Source organism: Pempheris klunzingeri, chromosome 20, assembly GCF_042242105.1.
Source record: "Pempheris klunzingeri isolate RE-2024b chromosome 20, fPemKlu1.hap1, whole genome shotgun sequence".
NCBI classification, from domain to species: Eukaryota; Metazoa; Chordata; class Actinopteri; order Acropomatiformes; family Pempheridae; genus Pempheris; species Pempheris klunzingeri.
Window position 1 is genome coordinate 13,735,772 of NC_092031.1, and position 20,974 is coordinate 13,756,745.

Here is a 20,974-nt window from a genome sequence, read left to right on the forward strand (position 1 = left end):
TTCTGACGGTGGTCATTTTGTGCAGAGTGGGCAGATTGCTCGTCTTGTGTCCTCAGCAGTGACTTTGGCCAGTGAAACTGGTCTGAGCTGGTGAGGAAGGAGAGGCTGACCATCTGGGGTCAGCAGGGAGTCTCTCCGCCTCTCACACACACAGACCCGAGAACACACGCACACATAAAAATGCGCGCTCGTGCATAATTTCACGCACGCAGTCACGCAAATTATGCACATGCAAGGTGACAACCAGTATGAATAAAAACGCTGTAAAAGAAATAAACCCCGACAGTTCCACTTAAACACCATACTCTCACTGTCACACACGCTCAGAAGTTAGACCCCCTGGTAGTGCCGGGGGACGTCTGGGTGACCTTGTGTCTGCCGGCAGACAGCTCCAGATGACAGTGCCAGGCCTGCTGCCAGGTGGCAATGCCAAGCAAGACGGCATCAGAAGGAAGGGGGAGTGTGGGGAGGGTTACAAGGGAAACGCCTGTAAGCCTTGTGGCCCATTAACATTAACCCGATGTTGTGTGGTTAAAGAAAACGTAGTATAACATACTGTAAATCATGAAAGTTATTTTTAAAAAACATTACATGGTTGCATAGATGGCTAAAACATGAAAACATTTTATTTTATTGGCTCATTGGATAGATTGGCTAATTTAATCACTCAATGCCCTTATCCTAGTATAGTTGTTCAAGGGGTCTAATAGTGACATGTCCCTTGTTTTTGCATTCTTGAGTACCAGGTAGTTTCACTTTGTCAAACCAACTCAAAATGTTAAAATCAAACTATCTGAGAATGTGAAAATCATTTCTTACTTGAAAAACTATCAGCTCACTCAAAAAAAAAGAAAAAAAAATTTTTTTTTTCAATCATTTAAAGCACATCTCCACTATTTCCACTCCTGAGTCTTTTTTTTTTGTGCATTAGCGATGATCATATGGTTCAGCTGCACAAACCTTAAAACAGAATTTATGTTGCCGAGTTCAGCCACCAACCCTCAGAACGTCTCTCCCCTTATCATCCCCTCCCCCGTCTTCTTTTTTGTCTCGCTCACAAAGCTATCTCCCACATGTTCCTCAAGGAAGGTGTTAGTCAGCGATAGAAAAAGTAATAAAAGTAAAATAAGATGAAGCAAAGGATGATGGAGAACAGATAACATCAGGCAGAAAGGCAGGATAGCGGAGAAAGATGAAGGCTGCGAGAGGAAAGAGTATTGAACCCAGTGTGAGTGAGAATGAAAATCTAGAGTTGAGAGAGCGGAGGGGGGAGGTGGGATAAGAGAGGCTGGAGGACAGAGAGAGGGAGAAAGTTTCATCACTGTCGACGGTGGCTCTGCGCTGCGAGCAGCAGGAGCAGGGGGAACATTGACATTTTTATCTTTCCATTGAATTTAATCTGTGTGATGGACGAGCTGCCAGTGCTTTAATTTTCCTCACACGAATTATCCCTGTCTGCCCACCTCTCTCTGTCTTGTACACAGACACAAACACACCCAGACACACACAAATACACACCGCAGCACTAACAGAAATTGTCTATTAACTACACACTGCAGCTGAAATCCACTATGAGAACAAATGATTGAGTGATGGCTGTGTGTAGGTGCTGTCACAGTATTCTATACACGTTACACACCGGCTCTTGTAAATCATTTTTATGCAATGAGCACGTAACCGCAAACAATCCAGGATGCAAGTTCCCCCATTAGCATTCATATTCTAATAATACACTTTGAAAGATGTATTGCTTGAAGTTAACACGCACACAAACATCAAACGCACGTTTGTGTCCACACACACAAACACACACACAATAAAAAAAAGCGAAGCAGTATTTCTTTCATTTTCACTCCCCCGCCACAGTCCTCCCCCCCTCAAGTTATTGCATGTGGCAATTCGCCATGACAGATCGCCAGTCGTGCCTAATAGTTCTTTAATGACTTCATTAAATTGTGTTGTGCGGCTTATGATTGTGCTGCCAATTTGTCAGCGCGGGTAATGTCTGGGCGCTAGGGATGCCCCACTTTTATTTGTGAATTAATTGGACATCGACTGTGTCGCAGCCCTCCATCCCTGCCTTCATGGCAGACAGGACGCAGATTCCCAATCAGCACCACAAGCAGGGCTGGCCCAAATATGTTCAGCAGCTTACTACAGTTTAATGCAACTGGCCTCAAAAGCTGAGGGCTGTTGAAGAGGGTGTTCCTTCACTAACTAAAGCTTAATTAGCTCATTATTTATTTATCTATTTTTTTACTTTTCTGCTTCTGTTCACTGACATGGTTTATAAAACTGTCCCATCATAACATGCTATATATAATATGAGGTTTTTGTCGCACTTTACTGCACTGTTTCCTGCTGCATATCCCTGTGTATTTTGTGATCATATTATGCTACCACCTGAGTACCAATAAAGCGCTGGCACACAATCACACCATGCTCCGTCTGCACAGCAGGGTCTTCTTCATTTCTTGTTGTGGTGAGCAGTGCTTAGCAATAACATAGTGCAGCATCAGACTTCCAGCCCCCTCCTTCCTCCTTCCCCTCATGTTCTCCCAGGCAGGGAGGCCTGTCCGCTGGCTGATGGATGAGCAGCAGCACCGAGCAGTGCATCCCTCCCTGGCCCTGGGCCATGCCCCTCTGTCACAAACACTGATCTCCCATCAGCCTGAGCGCTCTCACCCTTAATGGTCAAGGTTAGGATTAAGACAAGGAAAATCTGGTCTTCGGTCAGCGGCAAGGGGACATCCAGGTACCTGAAGGGGAGATAGAGATGCAAGGACTGATAGAGATGAGTTTAGGAAAGTGGGATGATTTAAAGCACAAGAAATATAATTTTAGAAAGGGGAGATTGTGTGCTTTGGAGAGAATGAAATGAGAGGAGGACAAGAAAAGAGAGTGTGTGTTGTATAACAGAGAGAGAGAAATGTGAGAGTGAGAGAGAAAGCTGGAAGGTTTTTTTCCCGGTATGGGCTCAGCAGCCGAGCCCTTTTAAAACCATTAGAGGCAGGATATTTGTCATATTATGTTATTAGATTAGCCGGGACCCCTAATGAAAGCTGTGGCAATTTGTCAGCCTTATGGATAGCTCCATCCACCACCACTATTTATCAACTAGCACCCCATATCACCCATCCCACCCCCACCCTCAACACACACACACAGTCATAGTTAAACTGCACCCCAGTCTAGATGGGCTGGGAGAAATGGATTGAGCCTGTAATGGGATTCCAATGCTAAACACCCCGCCTAGTGTTTTTTGTCATTTGGGGTGAGCACACTGTTCTCAGCCAGATTGCCCAGAGGGAAACCACATTGGATTATTTCAAGGTTTTTTCCCCCCCTTCCCTCCATTACCATAGCCCTTCTTGGATGGAGCTGTCTCACAACATTTATCTTATGGCATGGGATAAGAGAAGTGATGCTGCGGTTGCTGCTGCTGTTTGCTGCAGACAGAGCATCCTTTCCTGCTGATGACTTTGCTTCTAATCTTGAGCTCAGTCTCCCTTGTGGTAGTCCTTATATGGGTTGTTAGCATGTTCCTATACCAATACCTAAGCAAGCCATACAGATTGAATTGGCTGAAGACCACATACTGTATGTTTGGTTTTCACTGTAGGTTCTGTGTCGGTGATTTTCTAAAAATGGAATCATTTCATCACTTTCGTAAAGGTCACACAGTGTAGCAGAGATACAGTATGAGCCTCGCTATTTAGATTAATGACAGCTTAGTCATTAAGCTTGACAAGAGTTGAAGTGTAACTCTTAACACTCATTTTCTCTGCCCATCTCCTTTGTTTGCCGCAGCAGTGAGAAATGACCGGAACAAAAAGAAAAAGGATGACAAGAAGCAGGAGTGCACAGAGAGCTACGTGCTGAGTCCCGACACAGAGCAGATGATCGACAGGGTTCGCAAGGCACACCAGGAAACTTTTCCCTCTCTCTGCCAGCTGGGCAAATACACTACGGTCAGTGGAATGACTCTGACAGTCTAGTCTGTGTTTCCTCATACTTCTCCAGCTTTCGTAGCTGGAAGGCTCTTTATAATCGAATGTATCTGGAAATATCTTGAATATTTCTCACCTCTTTCTTCCTCCTCCCTCCAGACTAACAGCTCAGAACGACGTGTATCTTTGGACGTAGACCTGTGGGACAAGTTCAGCGAACTCTCCACCAAGTGCATCATCAAGACAGTGGAGTTTGCGAAGCAGCTGCCCGGCTTCACAACGCTTACCATCGCAGACCAGATCACTCTGCTCAAAGCCGCCTGTCTGGATATCCTGGTAAGAACAGCAGCCCAGTACAAAAAATGTCCTCAAAAATGACCCAGAGTTTTTAAAGAGCCATAGTTGAGGAACCCATTCCATCTCTGCTGTCCTCAGATACTCCGGATCTGTACACGCTACACACCAGAGCAAGACACCATGACTTTCTCAGACGGACTCACGCTAAACCGAACCCAGATGCACAACGCCGGCTTCGGTCCCCTTACAGACCTGGTTTTTGCCTTTGCCAACCAGCTCCTTCCTCTGGAGATGGATGATGCCGAGACAGGGCTGCTCAGTGCCATCTGCTTGCTGTGTGGAGGTACGGTAAAGCTGCGCAAAACTTATAGAACATTCAGGCTGCTAACTGACAGCCCCAAAATGTTCCGTCATTTAGTCTTAGCAGTTTATTAAAGCTACGACGTGGACGGAGTGTCAACTCTGTCTGTGGATGAAATGCTTTACTCCGTCATTGAGCACCACCTAGTGGCTAACTATGATTATGACAATACTTTGCGTGTTTCTCCACAGATCGTCAGGACTTGGAACAGGCAGAGAAGGTGGACGTCCTGCAGGAGCCTCTTCTGGAGGCGTTGAAGATTTACGTAAGAAGGAGGAGGCCCCACAAACCGCACATGTTCCCCAAGATGCTAATGAAGATCACTGATCTGAGAAGCATCAGTGCTAAAGGTCTGTGGTCCACACTAGAGTTTATATGTGAACAGTGTTGACAAGATGAGTTGATTAAAGGATTGTTCAGTTTGGCTGAAACATTGCTGATGATTTTTATTATGATCTATTTTCTGTATGTTAAGTTTTGCTAACTATATCATATTAGATTGTGTCAAAGAGAAAGAATGAATGAATATGTAATCTATCCTCTGTAAGGCAGCTAAGACTCTACTGTCTCTCTCCAAACCTCTCTGCAGGAGCTGAGCGTGTCATCACCCTGAAGATGGAGATCCCCGGCTCCATGCCCCCTCTCATCCAGGAGATGCTGGAGAACTCAGAAGGCCTGGAAAGCGGTGCTGCAGGCGGCCGGCCCAGTGGTGCCCCCCCAGGCAGCTGTAGCCCCAGTCTGTCCCCCAGCTCTGCCCAAAGCAGTCCGGCCACACAATCGCCATAGTAGTGGCCCACCTTATTATTTTTTCCTCACGATGCTCTCTGCCTCCTCCCCCAACGTTGTAAAGAGGAGGGGCGAAGGAGGGGTGGGGGGCCTTGACCCTTGACTGCTGAACGCAGGAGACTGGCAGAGCCAACCTCCTCCTCTCCTACGACACAAATCCCCACCTCCTGATCTGCTTTCCCTCACTTGTCCTGATGTGAGGGGAGGTAAGGCTGGGGCAGGCCGGGGCAACAGGATGCCTCAGAGAGATCACACCGTAAACACTGCTGATGACTCCTTCTCCCCCCCCCCCCATGCTCCCCTCCACTGCTGCTCCTCCCCTCTCCACCTTTCTCCAGAAGACTGATGGAAACAAATCTGGATGCAGTGGAGACAATGGAACTGAGAGTGGTTGGGGCGCGGCGGGGCAAATACAAGAACAAGGACAATGAATACAAACTGACCTAACAAACACCAGACACTTTTTTTGTTGTACGCTGAGGCAGACTGCAAGCTTGGGACTTGTCAAAAGACCCCCCTCCTCAAAGACTCTGGGTCTTTTCTCTTTTTCCAGCATCAAAAAAAACAGATTTCGTACAAAAGATATATAAATATATATAGAAAAAGTTAAGGAACTATTGTGATTGACATGTCCAGAACAGAATGGCAGGTTGAAATGAGGACATGTTTTCTGAGATTAGAAATTGTTGTACTCCTTCACTGTTTGAATCTTTTCATACCCATCGAGAGTATTGAGAGAGATGTTTCAGTTTTATCACATTTGTACATTATGCTAATTAACAAAAGGCAAAAGTTGTTGAAATTTCTCTCCAGTCTACACACACACAAAGAAAGACATACACATGCAGACACACAGACATACACAAATGTGCACAGAAAACAAGTCGCAATGAATATCACCTACTATTCCAGGTTGGATTTGTTTTCCTTTTTTCTTTATTTTTTTTTGCTTCCAAGAGAATGGAAAAAAATGATTGTATTAACTTGGTTGTATGATATGGTCACAGGTCCTTTCAAGAAATCAAATTAATGAAGATTCATTATTAAGGTGTATTTTAAGTAGCCTTTGAGTTTGTGTATATAAGCTGTATTCATTTCTTTAAAACTATGAAGAGTTTTAGGCTTCACCTGATTTTTTTTTTTTTTTTTTTTTTTTTAAGAATACCTTTTATGTGTTTTGTTTATAGGTTTGTGATGCAAGAAAAGACATTTTTGAGCACATTTTACTGAAGGAAGTTCTTTCATGTTTTTGTGTCCTACTAAATACTGGACAGACCCTTAACCAATCACTGGCTGTTCAGAATGTGGCTTTCACACACAATTTCAACCTTTTTCCCCCCCTTTCACTTTTAAAAATGTTTTTACATACAGTAGATAACAAAGTAGCACTCCAGTCGGGGCATAGCTTTTTGGCCATGTAGCAGAAAGAGATGGTGTTTTTGATGAAAAGGGTGAGCCGGGCGTCTGCTTGTAACCTGCCGGGTTCGAGTGCGCTACAGCAGCTCAGCTTCAATGAGTTAAAATGTGAAGAAAGGTGTACATACACACTGTATCAAACACAAGTGATTCTCAGTAGTCTCTGAATGGATCAGTAATCTGTAGTGGATGGGAAAAGACTAGATTGTATTGATCCCTCTGCTCTGTTAGTGGTCAGGCAAGTGAAGGTCCCAAATGTGATGTCTGTCAACTAAATCCTCACAGATCTCCCCCCCCCCTCCCTCCCCGGCAACCTGTGGTAGAAAAAAAAAAAACATGACTTTTTGCCGGATCCAGAGCAACCTTGCACCCTGCAACTCACTTTACGCCAAAACGCCTTCACCGTTAACACACACGTCATCTAGACCATCATTACTGTACACACGCCAATGTCTCAGGAAGGAATCATTTTGTGTGCTTGGCCTGTTCTTTGTATATGTTCTGTGCTGCACCTCCTAACCCTCCTGTCACAGATGCACACATACAGACACTTCTGCTACTGAGCCCCTGAATTTTTCTTCAGTCACTCATTTTTGTTTAGGCCTGGCAGACCAGGACTTATGCGGAAAGACACCGACTCTGACCCCGCAGCGTTACGACATAGGATGCCAGTGTGGAGTCTCTCTGAGTCGTTCATGTGTTCTTTTTATTTGTACGGTCAAAGCTGCTTTCATTATTTAGGACTTCACCTGTCCAGAACAGCGCACAACTTTTCCCTCCACAGCTAATCTGGAATAGCAACAGACACACCGTCAGTTTGAGAAGTATGGAATATGTTGCAATTTTGTCAAGATTATCAAGCGACTTTGGAAAAAAAAAAAAAAACAACAAAAAAAGATAAAAAATAAAACCAACATTTAATAATTATTAAATGTGTTTGTGTTGTTCACATGTGTCATTTTTGTCATTCTCTGTTTTATGGGTGTCCTCAGTAGGTTTTCATACATCATATGCTAGAAAAAAGACATTTGAGGAGAAACAGAAGGCAGTCACTAACTTTGTTGGCCCAGTCTGGAGGCCTTGGAACCTTTTTTCTTGTCTGTAGCAACAGCAAAGCATTGAAGAGACGGGGAACAAGGGTTCAATGGCCACTCTTAATATTTGTATTCAATGTTGCATATTGGCCATCATAGATGGATACCAGACTCTTCATGACAAAATTCATCCATCCATCGTCTATACCGCTTATCTATCAGGGTCGTGGGGGAGCTGGAGCCAATCCCAGCTGACTTCAGGCAAGAGGCAGGGACTGGTCTCCAGCCAACATATAGACAGACAAACACTCACTCTCACACTCACACCTACGGGCAATTTAGGGTCACCGATTAACCTAACCTGCATGTCTTTGGATTGTGGGAGGAAGTCGGAGTACCTGGAGAGAACCCACACTAGCATGGGGAGAACATGCAAACTCCACACACTTCTTGCTGTGAGGCAACAGTGCTAACCACAGAACCACCCTCTGCCCTCTTCATGACAAGATCTTCAATTAAAGTCAGCATTAAGGCTAGGTTGAATAGAAACTTTGTATTTAAAAAATTCGCAGACAAAAGAACATGTCTCAACTTTAAAAAATGACTTTGATTGGTAACAAATTAATGAATTAAGATTTTTCCAATCAAATTAACAAAGTTAGTTTGATACGGTTGCTTTGAGACCGATTTGGAAAGATTTGTGAGTTTGTGTGTTACCAACTGAAGTAATCATTTAGATTTTGCTCAGCAATTCTGTTACACATCAGATAGCACCAGAATGCATCAATGCTCAAATCAGTTATCAAGGGTTTTACTCTAGTTTAGAGTTTACAATAGCAAACTTTGGATATATTTCTATATAATGGACATTACAGAATGAGTCTGGCCGCTTCACTGTGTGTTAGCAGTTGCCATAATCCTGTAATGATAACCTATTGCCACAATGTTCGCTATTAAGCAAAATTTTAATTTACGTAGACTCACTTAAATGTGACAACTCAATGTATTCATGAAGGATTTCCAACAAATATAAGCTCTCTGCCTCTCTCTGCCTTTCACTAATTCTTATTTTACCATTTCCTCATCAGATCAAACCACCAAGTTGTAGTTACTCAGTGGAAAGCACGAGGTCCAGGCAGGCAAATCAGTAGGCTACTTGACATTAATTGCAATTAAATGTCTTGTGTGGAAAAGGCCTGTTATGGTTTTGCACAACACATGAACCAGCTTGTCCCAGCTCACAGAGAAATATGTTTGACAAATCTTACAAGAGTTCCAAACAACGTGATAAATGAAGACAGAAATAAAGCTGTAGTAATATGACACAAATCTCTAGATAAAAATGTCAAACGGGATTTCCGTGAAGAAGCCCAGAGCAGAGACTGACTACACTTTGGCAAAACCGGAAGAAGCGCCATGCCCCGCCTCCTTTAGCAAACCAGTGACGTCACAACCAATCACAACCCTTCGCGCGGAATTTCAAACATTTTCAAATCAGTGCCCCGTTACCGAAGCGAGATCGTTCCGCCAAATTAGTAAACAAAATAGTCCCTTTTAGGCAAATGCAATTTTAATTTTATGCTGACAACCAAATATCACTTTTGAAACGCAGTAACACAAAAATGCTGTTATTGAACACAAAACACAAACTAATCTGAACATTTATGTTCGGTTATTGTGCGCGGGGAGTGTGGCGGAGTGATACCGTGGCACCTCTCAGGAAGAGATGAGAGACAACGAGCGGCGGCTGTTAGCATACTAACGTTAGCCATTAGTCGATGTACACTGTAGGGAATAGTACGATATCAACTGTACTTTTAGTCTGACATGACATTAAATTAAATTCCTCTTCCCTTCATCCCGGTCGATGTTTATGGATTGCCAGAAGTTGACGTGTCTTTGAACAGACTTCCAGGTGAGGCTACAACAGTTCAAAACATTTTTTCACTCTATCGCGTCAGTCTTGGACAGAAAACGCTAGAGTTACGTTTTAGCTAGCTAACAAAATATTACGTTCTTCTGTGAAACTATTTCTATTTTATTTTGTAGTGTAGTCGTTTATGTCGCTTGAGATACTCTTTACACTGACATGCACCCCTGCCGAGACAGCAACTTTACTCCAGGCGACATTGCACGTGTGGTGTCGCACAGCAGCGTGTTTTAACCAACTTTAACAGACCTGCTGCTTTGAGTTGTAACAATAACGTCAAAGTACGCCAACCCTCCTGAACATACGTCAAAACATAGATTTGGCCCAAAAGGATCATGTCATTACCATAAATAGCCGTAGCTAGTGAGTGATGGTTTTCCCCACACATCTCAGCATGTTCCAGGAAGGCGTCTTTCTAATGTTAAAATGCTATGTTGCTACCTTTTAGCTACTAAACGTTACCTGTACATGCTGCTTTTTAACGTAAGCTAGCGCCCTGTGCAGTTTTGACATGCAGCATTATATTTATATATATCTGGGTTTTGACATTTGTGCTCGCTAACATTCTCAGGTAACGTTACGAAAATGCCTTTGCATGGAAAAATAGTCGTGATTAAGAGGACTGGAGGAGATGGGACGGAGTTTCCTCTCACTGCATCGTGTTTATTTGGAAGGTGAGACGAACGAAATGCTCTTGCAGTGTATTATTTTAGTGTGCTTCATCATGTCTTCATTTTAAATTGCCTCTATCCTTTTTTTTGTATCATTAAGTATGATTGCTTACACTTGTTTATTTCAGTGAACTTTGTAAAGCACTATGAGACACTCTGTTGTGATATTGGGCTATACAAATAAATTGAATTGAATTGACAGAAAACGCATGCACGTGTTGTGAGCCAACATTTAATGCACACATTGACTAATGTAGGGGTTGACAGAGGTGCTATATAAAGCCTTTAGTTTGGAGGCGGGCCATCTGCTGCCCACATCAGAAACTTAAATGCATGTCTGTTCCTGTTCTTACATCAAACGCAACATCCTCCATATGGTGTATTTAAAACACACTCACTGTGGACGCACTTTTGGACCTTGAAACATTTTCATTCACTGTGAACAAGCACCACGTGCATGTAAACCCTGTGACACTCCACCTGACACATTTTTCTCTGTGATCTTGCAGGAAGCCTGATTGCGACATTCGTATTCAGCTTCCCCAAGTCTCCAAGGAGCACTGCAGAATTGACTTGAATGAGAATAAAGAGGTAATCACACTGACCGTACATGACCACATTAACTTGTCACCCGTTTTCAAGGAAATTTGGCAAAGAATTCTTCTTGAATGGGCACATTAATGTCTTCATATTTTGATCACCATAATGTTAATTTTGTAGGTGCTAAAAAAAGCATCATTGCTTAAATCAATTGTAAATTCACTGTGTGAAATTTTGATATTTTACAAGCAAAAGCCTCCTGGACTCCGGTATTCTGCATTGAGCTACTTTGACCAGTTTTTATGTTTGTTTCTCACAGGTCATTCTGACAAATTTGAGTTCAGTGAATCCAACTCGTGTTAACGGAGAGCCTTTACAGCAGTTTGAGCGTCTGAAGCATGGAGATGTGATAACTATTATTGACCGTTCTTTCAGGTGAGAATGAAGAGAAACAGTTTATGACCCCATTGCTTTCCACAGTCATCAAATGGCATCGTTAGTACCAACATTTAAAACATAACATTAAAAACTACATTATATCTAAGCATGTATTTAAAGAGCACACATATGGATGCTTTGGAAATGGAAAATGCGTGATCCCATTTCCCAGGTGTTACCATTTTCATGATGAATATAACTGAAATCCTCTGTTGTTGCTAATTGTCTTTTCAGGTTTGAGTACCCACCAGCACCCACACCAAAGAAGAGGTCTTCCCTAGGAGCCAAAACTGAAACCCTCAAAGTAATTTGCTCATTATTCGTCTGCTATGACTACAGCATTGCAGCCTGCTACGCATCTTGAATTTACCTACACTCTTTTTGCATGTGATTGTTTTATACATGTGATAATGACCATGTCTTACGGCTAGGTTCTTCAAGATCTGCAAGTGGGGGACACTGTCAGCGCAGAAACAGGAGAAAATAAGATCTCTGAAGTGTCCAAAGGTGAGACTGTGATAATGGTTATTCTGAAATTATATTTCTTTAGCGAGTGATTAAACATGATAAATGGATTACATAGTGCATAGTGATCATTGCAGCATCAGTAATATTTGCCAAGGCTTTTTGGTAGTTGGCTATTTTTTTTTTTTTTTTGTGCTAATTTTTAGACCCTCATCTGAAAGATGGAGCTAACAATGACAACATCCAGCGTTCCCTGGAGAAACCTGTGGAGGTGGAGTCAAAGGAGGATGGTAGCCTGCTGCAAAGCAAGACCACCTCCCCCTTCAACGATCTGTATCAAATGATTAAAAAATCTCTCGATGTCAAGACCCCTCGGAAGTCTTCAGCCAGTCTGCTTCAGACACCTGCCTCGAGGTTTTGCACTCCAAAACCTGGTTCAGTCAGGGAAAGTGTTAGAAAATCTGCCCTTTCCACAGAAGACAAAAGCACTCCTAAGAAAGTTGAAGTCTCTGTTGGAGATAATGACTCTGGGGTCTCATTAGTCACATTTATAGACTCCCCCTTAAAGTCTGGTAAGAAGCAGAGGAAGTCCTTCCAAAGTCCTTCTACTGAGGAGGTTAGACCTGAAGTTAAAGAAGCTGAAAATGCTGCTAAGTCTGAGGCAACTTCACCCCAGAGGAGAATCCGAGCAGCTCCCCAGAGGTTTACAGTGGGTGAGGTTATTGAGCAAGTCTCTGCTGAAACGCCCAAATCGCCTTCAAGAAGGAGAAGCAAGGATGCCACACCAGCCAAAGCTGCAGTGAATATGGAGCAAGAAGAGCAAGCAGCGGCTTCTCCCAAAACGGAACGGAGGGCATCTCCAAGGAACTCCCCGAAAGATGGAAAAGGTAATGTTGTAATACTATTTTTCCTTGTTTTTAACGGAAGCGTATTAAGAGTTACAAAACGTATTCAGGAATGTTTTAAGATGTACTTGGTTGTTATTGATGTGCAATCATAATTTCACTTAATTTCTTAGTGAAAGAGAGGTCCCAAAAGCGCAAAAGTAGAGAACTTGGGCTCGACTTTCCCGCACCACAAAAGAAGAAGAAACGGGTTTCCTTTGGAGGTTTCCTGTGTCCTGAGTTATTTGACAAACGACTGCCTCCTGACTCTCCGTTACGCAAGGGGGCCACTCCACGGAGAAGCTTGTCTCTGTCCAAACCCAAGCAGTCACTCCTTAGACGAGCATCAGTCATTGGCTTGCAACAGGTAAGAGTTTGGATGATAACACAAGTATTATGATCTAACATAACTGAAGTGTTTCCCAAAGGATGGAGTTCTCTCAGCGGAGGTTAATGTGAGAACAACAGTGCCCAGGTTCATCATAGTGGAGAACAGAACTGAGGAATAAGATTCATCATGCTTCAGCTCCCATGGGCAATACGGTGCTCAGAGTAGTTACTGTTTTCATGGGATTTGTTGACTATTAGAAAAATATAGAATATCACTAGGTTTATCCTTTAAACTGATGTTCAGTGATTTTCATACTGTGGTAAAAATGTTTTCGTACATTCTTGAATTTCTCACTGAAACTGCATAAAAGGACGGAGCTGTGTACAACTATGCGTTCCCCCACACCCTCAGACAGTGACGGTAACCAAATGTTCTGACCAGTCATCTTGTACACATTGAAGTGGTCTACTGCAAACTAAAATGTATGGACGACTGTCACAATTATACATACAAACCCAAAAGAAACTTCTCATTAGCTTAAAAGGTGATTCATTTGCATCTACTGTTACTGTTATAGGCAGGCTACATTGAACATGTAAGGTATGCAGCAGCTGCTGCAACAATACCACTGTTATTAATAAAAATGACTACATGCTCGGCTAACAGACTGATGCACAGGGGGGATGTTTGCTAGGGCCGACCCCCTTCACTTTTCCAGCAGTTTAGGGAATAACAGACAAGACTTTTATTTGTCTTGGAAGTTGCAGCATTTATTAACTGTGCACTCTTCTGCCGCTGGCTCTCATTCTCACTTAACCACTCAAATGCAACGTTGCATAGATGTCCTTTGACGAATGGGGAGAGGGAGGGTTTTAGCAGTGGCTGTGTGCTGCTACTTAATGAACAATGCGGAAAGACTCAATTGCTATTCATCATAGAATCTTATTTATGAACCTTGTTTTTTGTAGGAGTTTGAACAAGAGCATCCAGGTAGCCCAAAGGTACAAAATCAGGCAAAAAAGAGGACCCCATCACCTAAGAAGTCTTCAAGTGCTGAGAAATCCCCTAAGAGTCAAGCACCTGGAAAGAAGTCACCAAAATCCAGATCCCCCTCTCCCAAGGCAGCAACTCCTGGAAAGAAGTCACCAAAATCCAAGTCTCCTTCTCCCAAGGCGGCAACTCCTGGAAAGAAGTCACCAAAATCCAGATCCCCCTCTCCCAAGGCGGCAACTCCTGGAAAGAAGTCACCAAAATCCAGATCCCCCTCTCCCAAGGCGGCAACTCCTGGAAAGAAGTCACCAAAATCCAAGTCTCCTTCTCCCAAGGTGGCAACTCCTGGAAAGAAGTCACCAAAATCCAAGTCTCCTTCTCCCAAGGCGGCAACTCCTGGAAAGAAGTCACCAAAATCCAAGTCTCCTTCTCCAAAGGCAGCAACTCCTGGAAAGGAGTCTCCGAAAACAAAGAGTGCATCTCCCGCAAGGGGAAGGTCTCCCTCTAGAAACAAAGTAGAAACCCCCAAGTCTGTAACACCAGGAGTGAAGACCCCCACGGTGCAAGGGCGCTTCTCTGTGTCACGCATCAGCACACCATCTCCAGTTGCAGAAGATGCTATTGCTGACCAGCTGCCTTTAGTCACTGTAACTCCTAAAATACCACTAAGGAGGAAGAGCATGAAGAGCACCTCACGGAAGACTCCACATGTGATGAAGAGTGCCGTAAAAGTAATGCTCAGAAGAAGTGGCATTTCACGGGCATCTATGAAAGGTTAGATCCTGAAGTCTCTAATATCTTTATATTAGAAATCTTGACTTTGTTCTGTGTACTTTATCATCTATAGTGTGTGTGTGTGTCAGAGAGGTGAACAGATCAATTCTGAAAGCCATTCAACTAGGTTTACCATTCTGTTTTATCTCATGGGTTGATCATCACATCTTATTTTGTCCATCAGTCATTTATATTTATTAGAATTACTGATTATGTGTGACTGAATAAGCAAAAGAAATATTTATGATCATCATTTGTTAGGAAGGTAGGTGTGGACACACACAGATTTCACAATCTCAATTAAATTAAGATTTATTGTTTACCATATAACAAGTCGCTATATAATAAAAAATGTTGATGCTGTAGGGTTAACTTGGGGCCACGCTTGTTTTTTGTCCTTACTTTTTTCCTTTCTCTCTCTCTCTTTAGGCTCAAGTTCCTGGGCAGACATTGTGAAATTTGGGCAAACTAAGTCTCAAGTGGCTGCTCCAGCTCAAACAAAGGTCACCAAAAAGACCATGAAAAAGGCTGTGTCCAAACCACAGGTAATGGAAGACTCTGTAAATATGAAAGGGTGCATTTTTTCAGGGAACAGCCTTAAGTTGTGTTTTTTTTTATTTTTTTTTATGACCTATTATAAAGGAAGGACTTAATAGATTATTTTTGTTGCTGCCTCTGACATGTTTTTTATTCATTAGAAGTAAAAACAATATTCTTGTTCCTTTACGAAGGATCGTTCCAAGCAAGATTAGCGCTCATTCTTTTAATCATTGAACTCTGTCACTGTAATGGGTTTTTATCTTGTGATGTCAGCATGGTCACCATTGTAAAAACTGCATTGACCCCGTCTTTCTCAATCTCTTAGACCCCTGCAAGAAAACTGATGGGACATTTCAGCACCGGACACGCAGATTCACCAGTTACAATTGTTGTTGGCAGAGCTCACAAACAAAAGGTTGTACATCCAACTGGTGCTGCACCACGACTGGTCACCAATATAGCTCTGCTTAAAAAGAACATGAAAATGGATGAGGACTTGACTGGTAATTACCCTTTTGCCATTTCAACAAACAGTAGCACTTGTTGGTAATAAATATATTGGACTTCAACATTGTACCTGCTTATATTGTGTGTTGTGCTTTCAGGAGTTTCTGAAATATTCAAAACCCCTGTAAATGAAAAGAAGAGATCTGTGATCGGTGTCAACAGTGCCATGAAAACACCAGTGGGAGGTCTGGGCACATCTACGGTAGAATCATCAGTGTTGAATACACCAGAGGAGCCAGGTAAAGTCTGGTGGTTTTGCTGTTAGAAAACCAAAGAGCAAAGTTTGTATTCTGCATGATCACCAAAACAAAGATGATAAAATATGATGTGTTTTTACAGGTGAGATGATGGTGTCTCCACTAGGTATATCTACAGTAAAGGATGAAAGATACAACAGTGAGGCTGTCCAACGCCTCCTTAATGGAGATCAAGAATCTAACTTTATCAGCGACTTTGCCACCGTGGACACTCACCCTGATGAGCCCAGTGAACAGCAGTGCACCGATTTGAAAATGACGTCTGTGACAACGCCCAAACAGAAACCAGAATTACCAGAGTGCCTCACTGGAGTGAAGAGGACCATGAAGACGCCAAGACAGAAGGCTGAACCTGTTGAGGACCTGAGAGGGAAACTTTTGAAAACTCCTAAACAGAAGCCTGAACAGCAAGAGTGCCTCACTGGCTTGAAGAGGATTATGAAGACGCCAAAACAGAAAACTGAACCCATAGAGGACATCAGAGGCAGACTTCTCACAACTCCCATACAGAAACCTGACCAACAAGAGTGTCTCACTGGAGTTAAGAGAATTTTCAATACCCCACAACAGGAGGCTGAACCTCTCAAAGAAGAGGTTCATGGAAAACCTGTGGAAACTCCCAAAGCTCTCGATGCTGGGGATGTAAGTTTGGAGGGCACTGCAGAACCTGTGGAGACGCAGGCACACATGCAAGAATCTGAAGACCTAAGTGAAATAACAGACATGAAAACTCCAGACGTGAAGAGCTTCCCAGTGGTATGCCTGACAGGAATCAAGAGGATAATGAAGACACCAAAAGAGAGAAGTGCTTCTGTCGAAGACATGGTCGGTTTGAAGAGGCTCATCAAGACTCCCAGAGAAAAGAGTGAACCTGTTGAGGAGAACTTTGGCATCAAAAGACTCATGAAATCACCTAAACTGAGGGGTAATGCACCAGTGGAAGACTTCGAGGGACTTCAAGAGCTCATGGAAGAACCACTGACTGATCTCACAGGACAACTGGAGACAAATGAGGTAATAATGGAAGCACCCTTAGTGATTTTTTCTTTATTTTATTGGAAGGATGAGTTTGACTTAAGTATTTTAAAAAGAAACTTCCAGCAGCTCGCTATTCAGAGATCAGTGATAGGAACAGTTGCAATTAGGATTGTAAATATTAGAAATTCTTTCACATTACAGAAAACAATTGAATATGAGTTTGAGGATAGCTGGTGCAGTCACAGACTGAAAATATTAAACTTCACTAAACCTAACCTTGTCTGTAGTATTCACTTTATTTCAAAGTGTGTGCTCATGTGAATTGTTTTTTATTTTGCAGGTTGAAGATCGACCGTGTCCAGATCATGGTGAAGACGTTGCAAAGGGTTAGTTGGTTCTAAGTTTAATAATAACATTAGACAAGTAATAAATGGTATTACTTGCAATGGTGATGTAAGCTGCATTACAATAATTGTTGTGGTTTGGTTGTCTTGTACAGAACTAGACTTTGCCCATGAGGAACCACTAGACAATATGCCTTCAGACGTGATTGATAATGTTCCCCAAGCTGACATGGAAAAAGGTATGTTTATGAATTACTTATAATTGAATTGGGTTGTACAAAACCTGAAAATGTGGAGAGACATGTCTTCCGAAAGATTATGGAAGTTCATGATCTTGATATACCTAAAGACATTTGAAACTAAAAGCATTTCTTTCAAAAAGTAATTTTTGTCCTAATAGAAGTTGGACTGTGAAAAAATAAAATGGATCATCCACACTATCCACACTACTAAATGTCACATTTATACGAGGTATACGAGTAAGATTTGATCCTTGAGTATTTCAACAGCCAATAGCTCATTCACACTGTAACGTGCTTCTTTTTGGTCTTATTTTAGAGGCAGATGCAAATGAAGTTGTTGTTACTGACCACTTAGTGGACGTGCCAAGTGGACATGACAACGAATCATCAGATGCCGTGGAAACCATCTCTGAAGCAGCAGTAGATGAAAATGTGTCTGAGGAACAACCAAAAGAGGAAACCTCCACAAGCAAAGCCTCAGAAATGGACGCAATTGTCACTGATTCTGTCCATGAGAAGAAATCTGTTCGAGGCAGAAGAGCAAAAACGGTGGAATCAAAACCAGCTGAAGATAAACAGGAGGCAGCAGAAAACTCTGAAGAACCTGTCATCCCTGCTCCAGTCAGAGGAAGAAGAGGGAAGAAAACTGAGGCTATTGCACCACCTGCTGTTAGACAAGCAACAAGGAGCAGGAATGTAAAGACCACTGACAGCAGTGAGCCTGCAATTGAGACAAGTACATCTCTGCCTACCAAAGTTGCCCTTAAGCCTAAAAGAGAAAGAAATGCCAAAAAAGCTTCTAATGATCAAGTTGAAGTTGTCCAAGAGGTTGCTACTGAAACTGAAGTGGTGCCAGAACCTGAGAGTGAGAGTCCTCCAGTTGATGTCAGCCACGAAGCAAATCAGGAGAAGGCTGTGCTGAAGCCCAAGCGAGGGAGAAAAACTAAACAACCTGAACAATCGGTGTCTTATACTCACAGTGATGATGCTCCCCATGCTGACATGGAAAAAGGTAGGACATCTTTGTGTTTCTGCTCTCATGTTGTTCGTTTGAACTGAAATCACTTCTGTCTCTACTTTCTTTCTATTGGTAAAAACAAAAATCCTCGCCCATGTATGGTATTTAACTGATTAATTGTTTTGATAATTAATTACAACTATCTAAAGATGAAATATCTCTCTTTTCTCCTATTTTAGAAGCAGACGCAAATAAAGTCTGCAGTGACCAGCTGGGCTTGGTGCCCAATGGAAGTGATGAAAACAAACCATCAGACACCATGGAAACTGTTCCTCAGGTACCTGCAACTGAGTGTCTGTCCGAAGTGAAGACTGCAACTAGCAAAGTCACAGAAATGGATGCAGCTGTCATTCAGAAGAAACCTGTTCGAGGCAGAAGGGCGAAAGCTGTGGAATCTGAACCAGCTGAGGATGAAAGGCAGGTAACAGTAGATGAGAATGTGTCGAAGGAACAGCCTACAGAGGAAACCTCTACAGGCAAAGCCTCAGAAATGGACACAACTGCCACTGATTCTGACCATGAGAAGAAATCTGTTCGAGGCCGAAGAGCAAAAACTGCGGGATCAAAACCAGCTGAAGATAAACAGGAGGCAGCAGAAAACTCTGAAGAACCTGTCCTCCCTGCTCCAGTCAGAGGAAGAAGAGGGAAGAAAACTGAGGCTATTGCACCACCTGCTGTTAGACAAGCAACAAGGAGCAGAAGCTCAAAGACTCAAGAAACCTCTGATGAACCTGAAATGGTGCCAGAGAAAGCTGTGGAAACACCAGTGACTGAGGCTGTGAGCAATCAGACTTCCCTAGTGAATACCAACAAAGAAGAAAATGATTCGGCACCTCCTGCAGAAGAGTCTGTCGTGAAGCCCATTAGAGGGAGAAAGTCTAAACAAATGCCTGTTGCGCCACCTCAACCAGTCAGGGCTAAGAGGGGAAGAAATGCCAAGCAAGAAGAAGAAAAGCTGGAAAACGGGGAGACTACTAAAACCCAGGAGCCTGTTAAAAAAACCAGGAGAACCAGGAAGGTGGACCAAGACCCTGTAGAACCAAGAGAAGAAGTCCAAGCAGTTGAAGTTGTCATCCCAGAGGAGACTGAAGCTCCACTTGTTGCTGAATCGGTGAAGATGAATGAACAGGCTGCCGTGGCGGCAAAACCCAGGAGAGGACGGAAAGCAAAGCAAGACACTGAGACTGAAACTCCTGTCAACTCCACTGAGGTCCAAGATGTCCCTGTCATCAGCTCCACAGACAAACCCAAACGGGGAAGGAGAGGAACACGAGTTGCTGAAGAGGTTGAAGTTACTGCTGTAGTTCCAGAGGAAAAACCTGATGATGAACCAGAGGCCGAGGAGAAGAACAACGCTGAGCCAGAAGCTCCAGTCATAAAACGTAGCCGAGCAAGGGGGGTGAAAGATGAGGTTTCACAGACCATTCCAGTCAAGAGAGCCCGTCGTGGTGCAGCTGTTTCTCTTGAGGAGACCAATGCAGAATCCTCAGCCCTGGTGTCAGAGTCTGCACCAACTACAGTTGAACCGGCCAAAAGGGGAAGACGAGCAGCCGCAGCAAAGCCCACAACAGATGACGCCACAGTGACCAGCGACCAGGCAAACACCACCAAAGATTTGAGCACTGCTGTTGCGGAAGAAGCAAAAGTGTCTAAAAGAGCTGTCAAGTGGAAATCAGACGTGGAAGTCTTTGATATTCCAAAAGTAACACCAGCAAAGGCAGGTCGAGGTAGGAAGTCAAAACTTGGAGAAGAAAATGTGTCAAAGGATGCAAACAAAGCTGAAGAGAAGGACCTCTCAGAAGAAGTTGCTAAAGCTCAGCCCATCAAGAGAGCCAGGCGAGGGGCAAAGGTCGCTGATGAGGCTGAGTCCACAGGCAAGGAGAAAAGCACTGAGGCTGAGACGCAGTTGAAAACCCGAAGAGGAAGACCAGCAAAGAAATAAACGCATTTGTACATATTCTTAATCATAATGGTTTTTTTCCCCTTTTAACACTTTTTTGTACTTGTCCTTTTTAGATTTTATGGCATTGTAGAGAGTAGTTTTATAGACTTTTATAGAAAATGAAACGATGCTTTTTTGTTTGTTTTTTTCAATACAGCAGGGAATATTGTTCTAACAGCATGTCGTGACAAGTTGTATGTTATTCACTATTTCAGTACTTTGCAAATATTTTTTATGGTGAAAAAAGTGATTATTAAATTCTTTTTGTACAATGGAAAA

The 20,974-nt window shown here is 42.9% G+C and overlaps 2 protein-coding genes across 9 annotated transcripts in view; both read left to right on the forward strand.

The window, feature by feature from the left end:
• The window catches only part of raraa (retinoic acid receptor, alpha a), a 136,775-nt gene extending 129,056 nt beyond the window's left edge, over positions 1-7,719 (forward strand). For all 7 annotated transcript variants that reach the window (XM_070851339.1, XM_070851336.1, XM_070851337.1 and 4 more), the window contains 5 exons: positions 3,811-3,971; positions 4,110-4,286; positions 4,386-4,590; positions 4,800-4,958; positions 5,198-7,719. In XM_070851339.1, coding sequence (XP_070707440.1) covers positions 3,811-3,971; positions 4,110-4,286; positions 4,386-4,590; positions 4,800-4,958; positions 5,198-5,394 — 899 coding nt within the window. In that variant the 3' untranslated portion in view covers positions 5,395-7,719. The remainder of the gene's footprint in view (positions 1-3,810; positions 3,972-4,109; positions 4,287-4,385; positions 4,591-4,799; positions 4,959-5,197) is intronic.
• Positions 7,720-9,621: 1,902 nt separating this feature from the next.
• Positions 9,622-20,974, forward strand: mki67 (marker of proliferation Ki-67). 2 transcript variants are annotated; one of them, XM_070851660.1, is made up of 17 exons: positions 9,622-9,759; positions 10,346-10,448; positions 10,955-11,036; positions 11,305-11,420; positions 11,658-11,727; positions 11,855-11,930; positions 12,095-12,775; positions 12,907-13,139; positions 14,072-14,867; positions 15,297-15,412; positions 15,733-15,910; positions 16,013-16,153; positions 16,254-17,185; positions 17,490-17,535; positions 17,649-17,732; positions 18,052-18,747; positions 18,933-20,974. In XM_070851660.1, exons 2-17 carry the CDS (start codon positions 10,360-10,362, stop codon positions 20,693-20,695), a joined length of 6,099 nt encoding a protein of 2,032 aa, XP_070707761.1. In that variant the 5' UTR covers positions 9,622-9,759; positions 10,346-10,359; the 3' UTR covers positions 20,696-20,974. The 2 variants fall into 2 exon arrangements, with proteins under 2 accessions (XP_070707761.1, XP_070707762.1); XM_070851661.1 differs by having other exon boundaries at positions 18,936-20,974.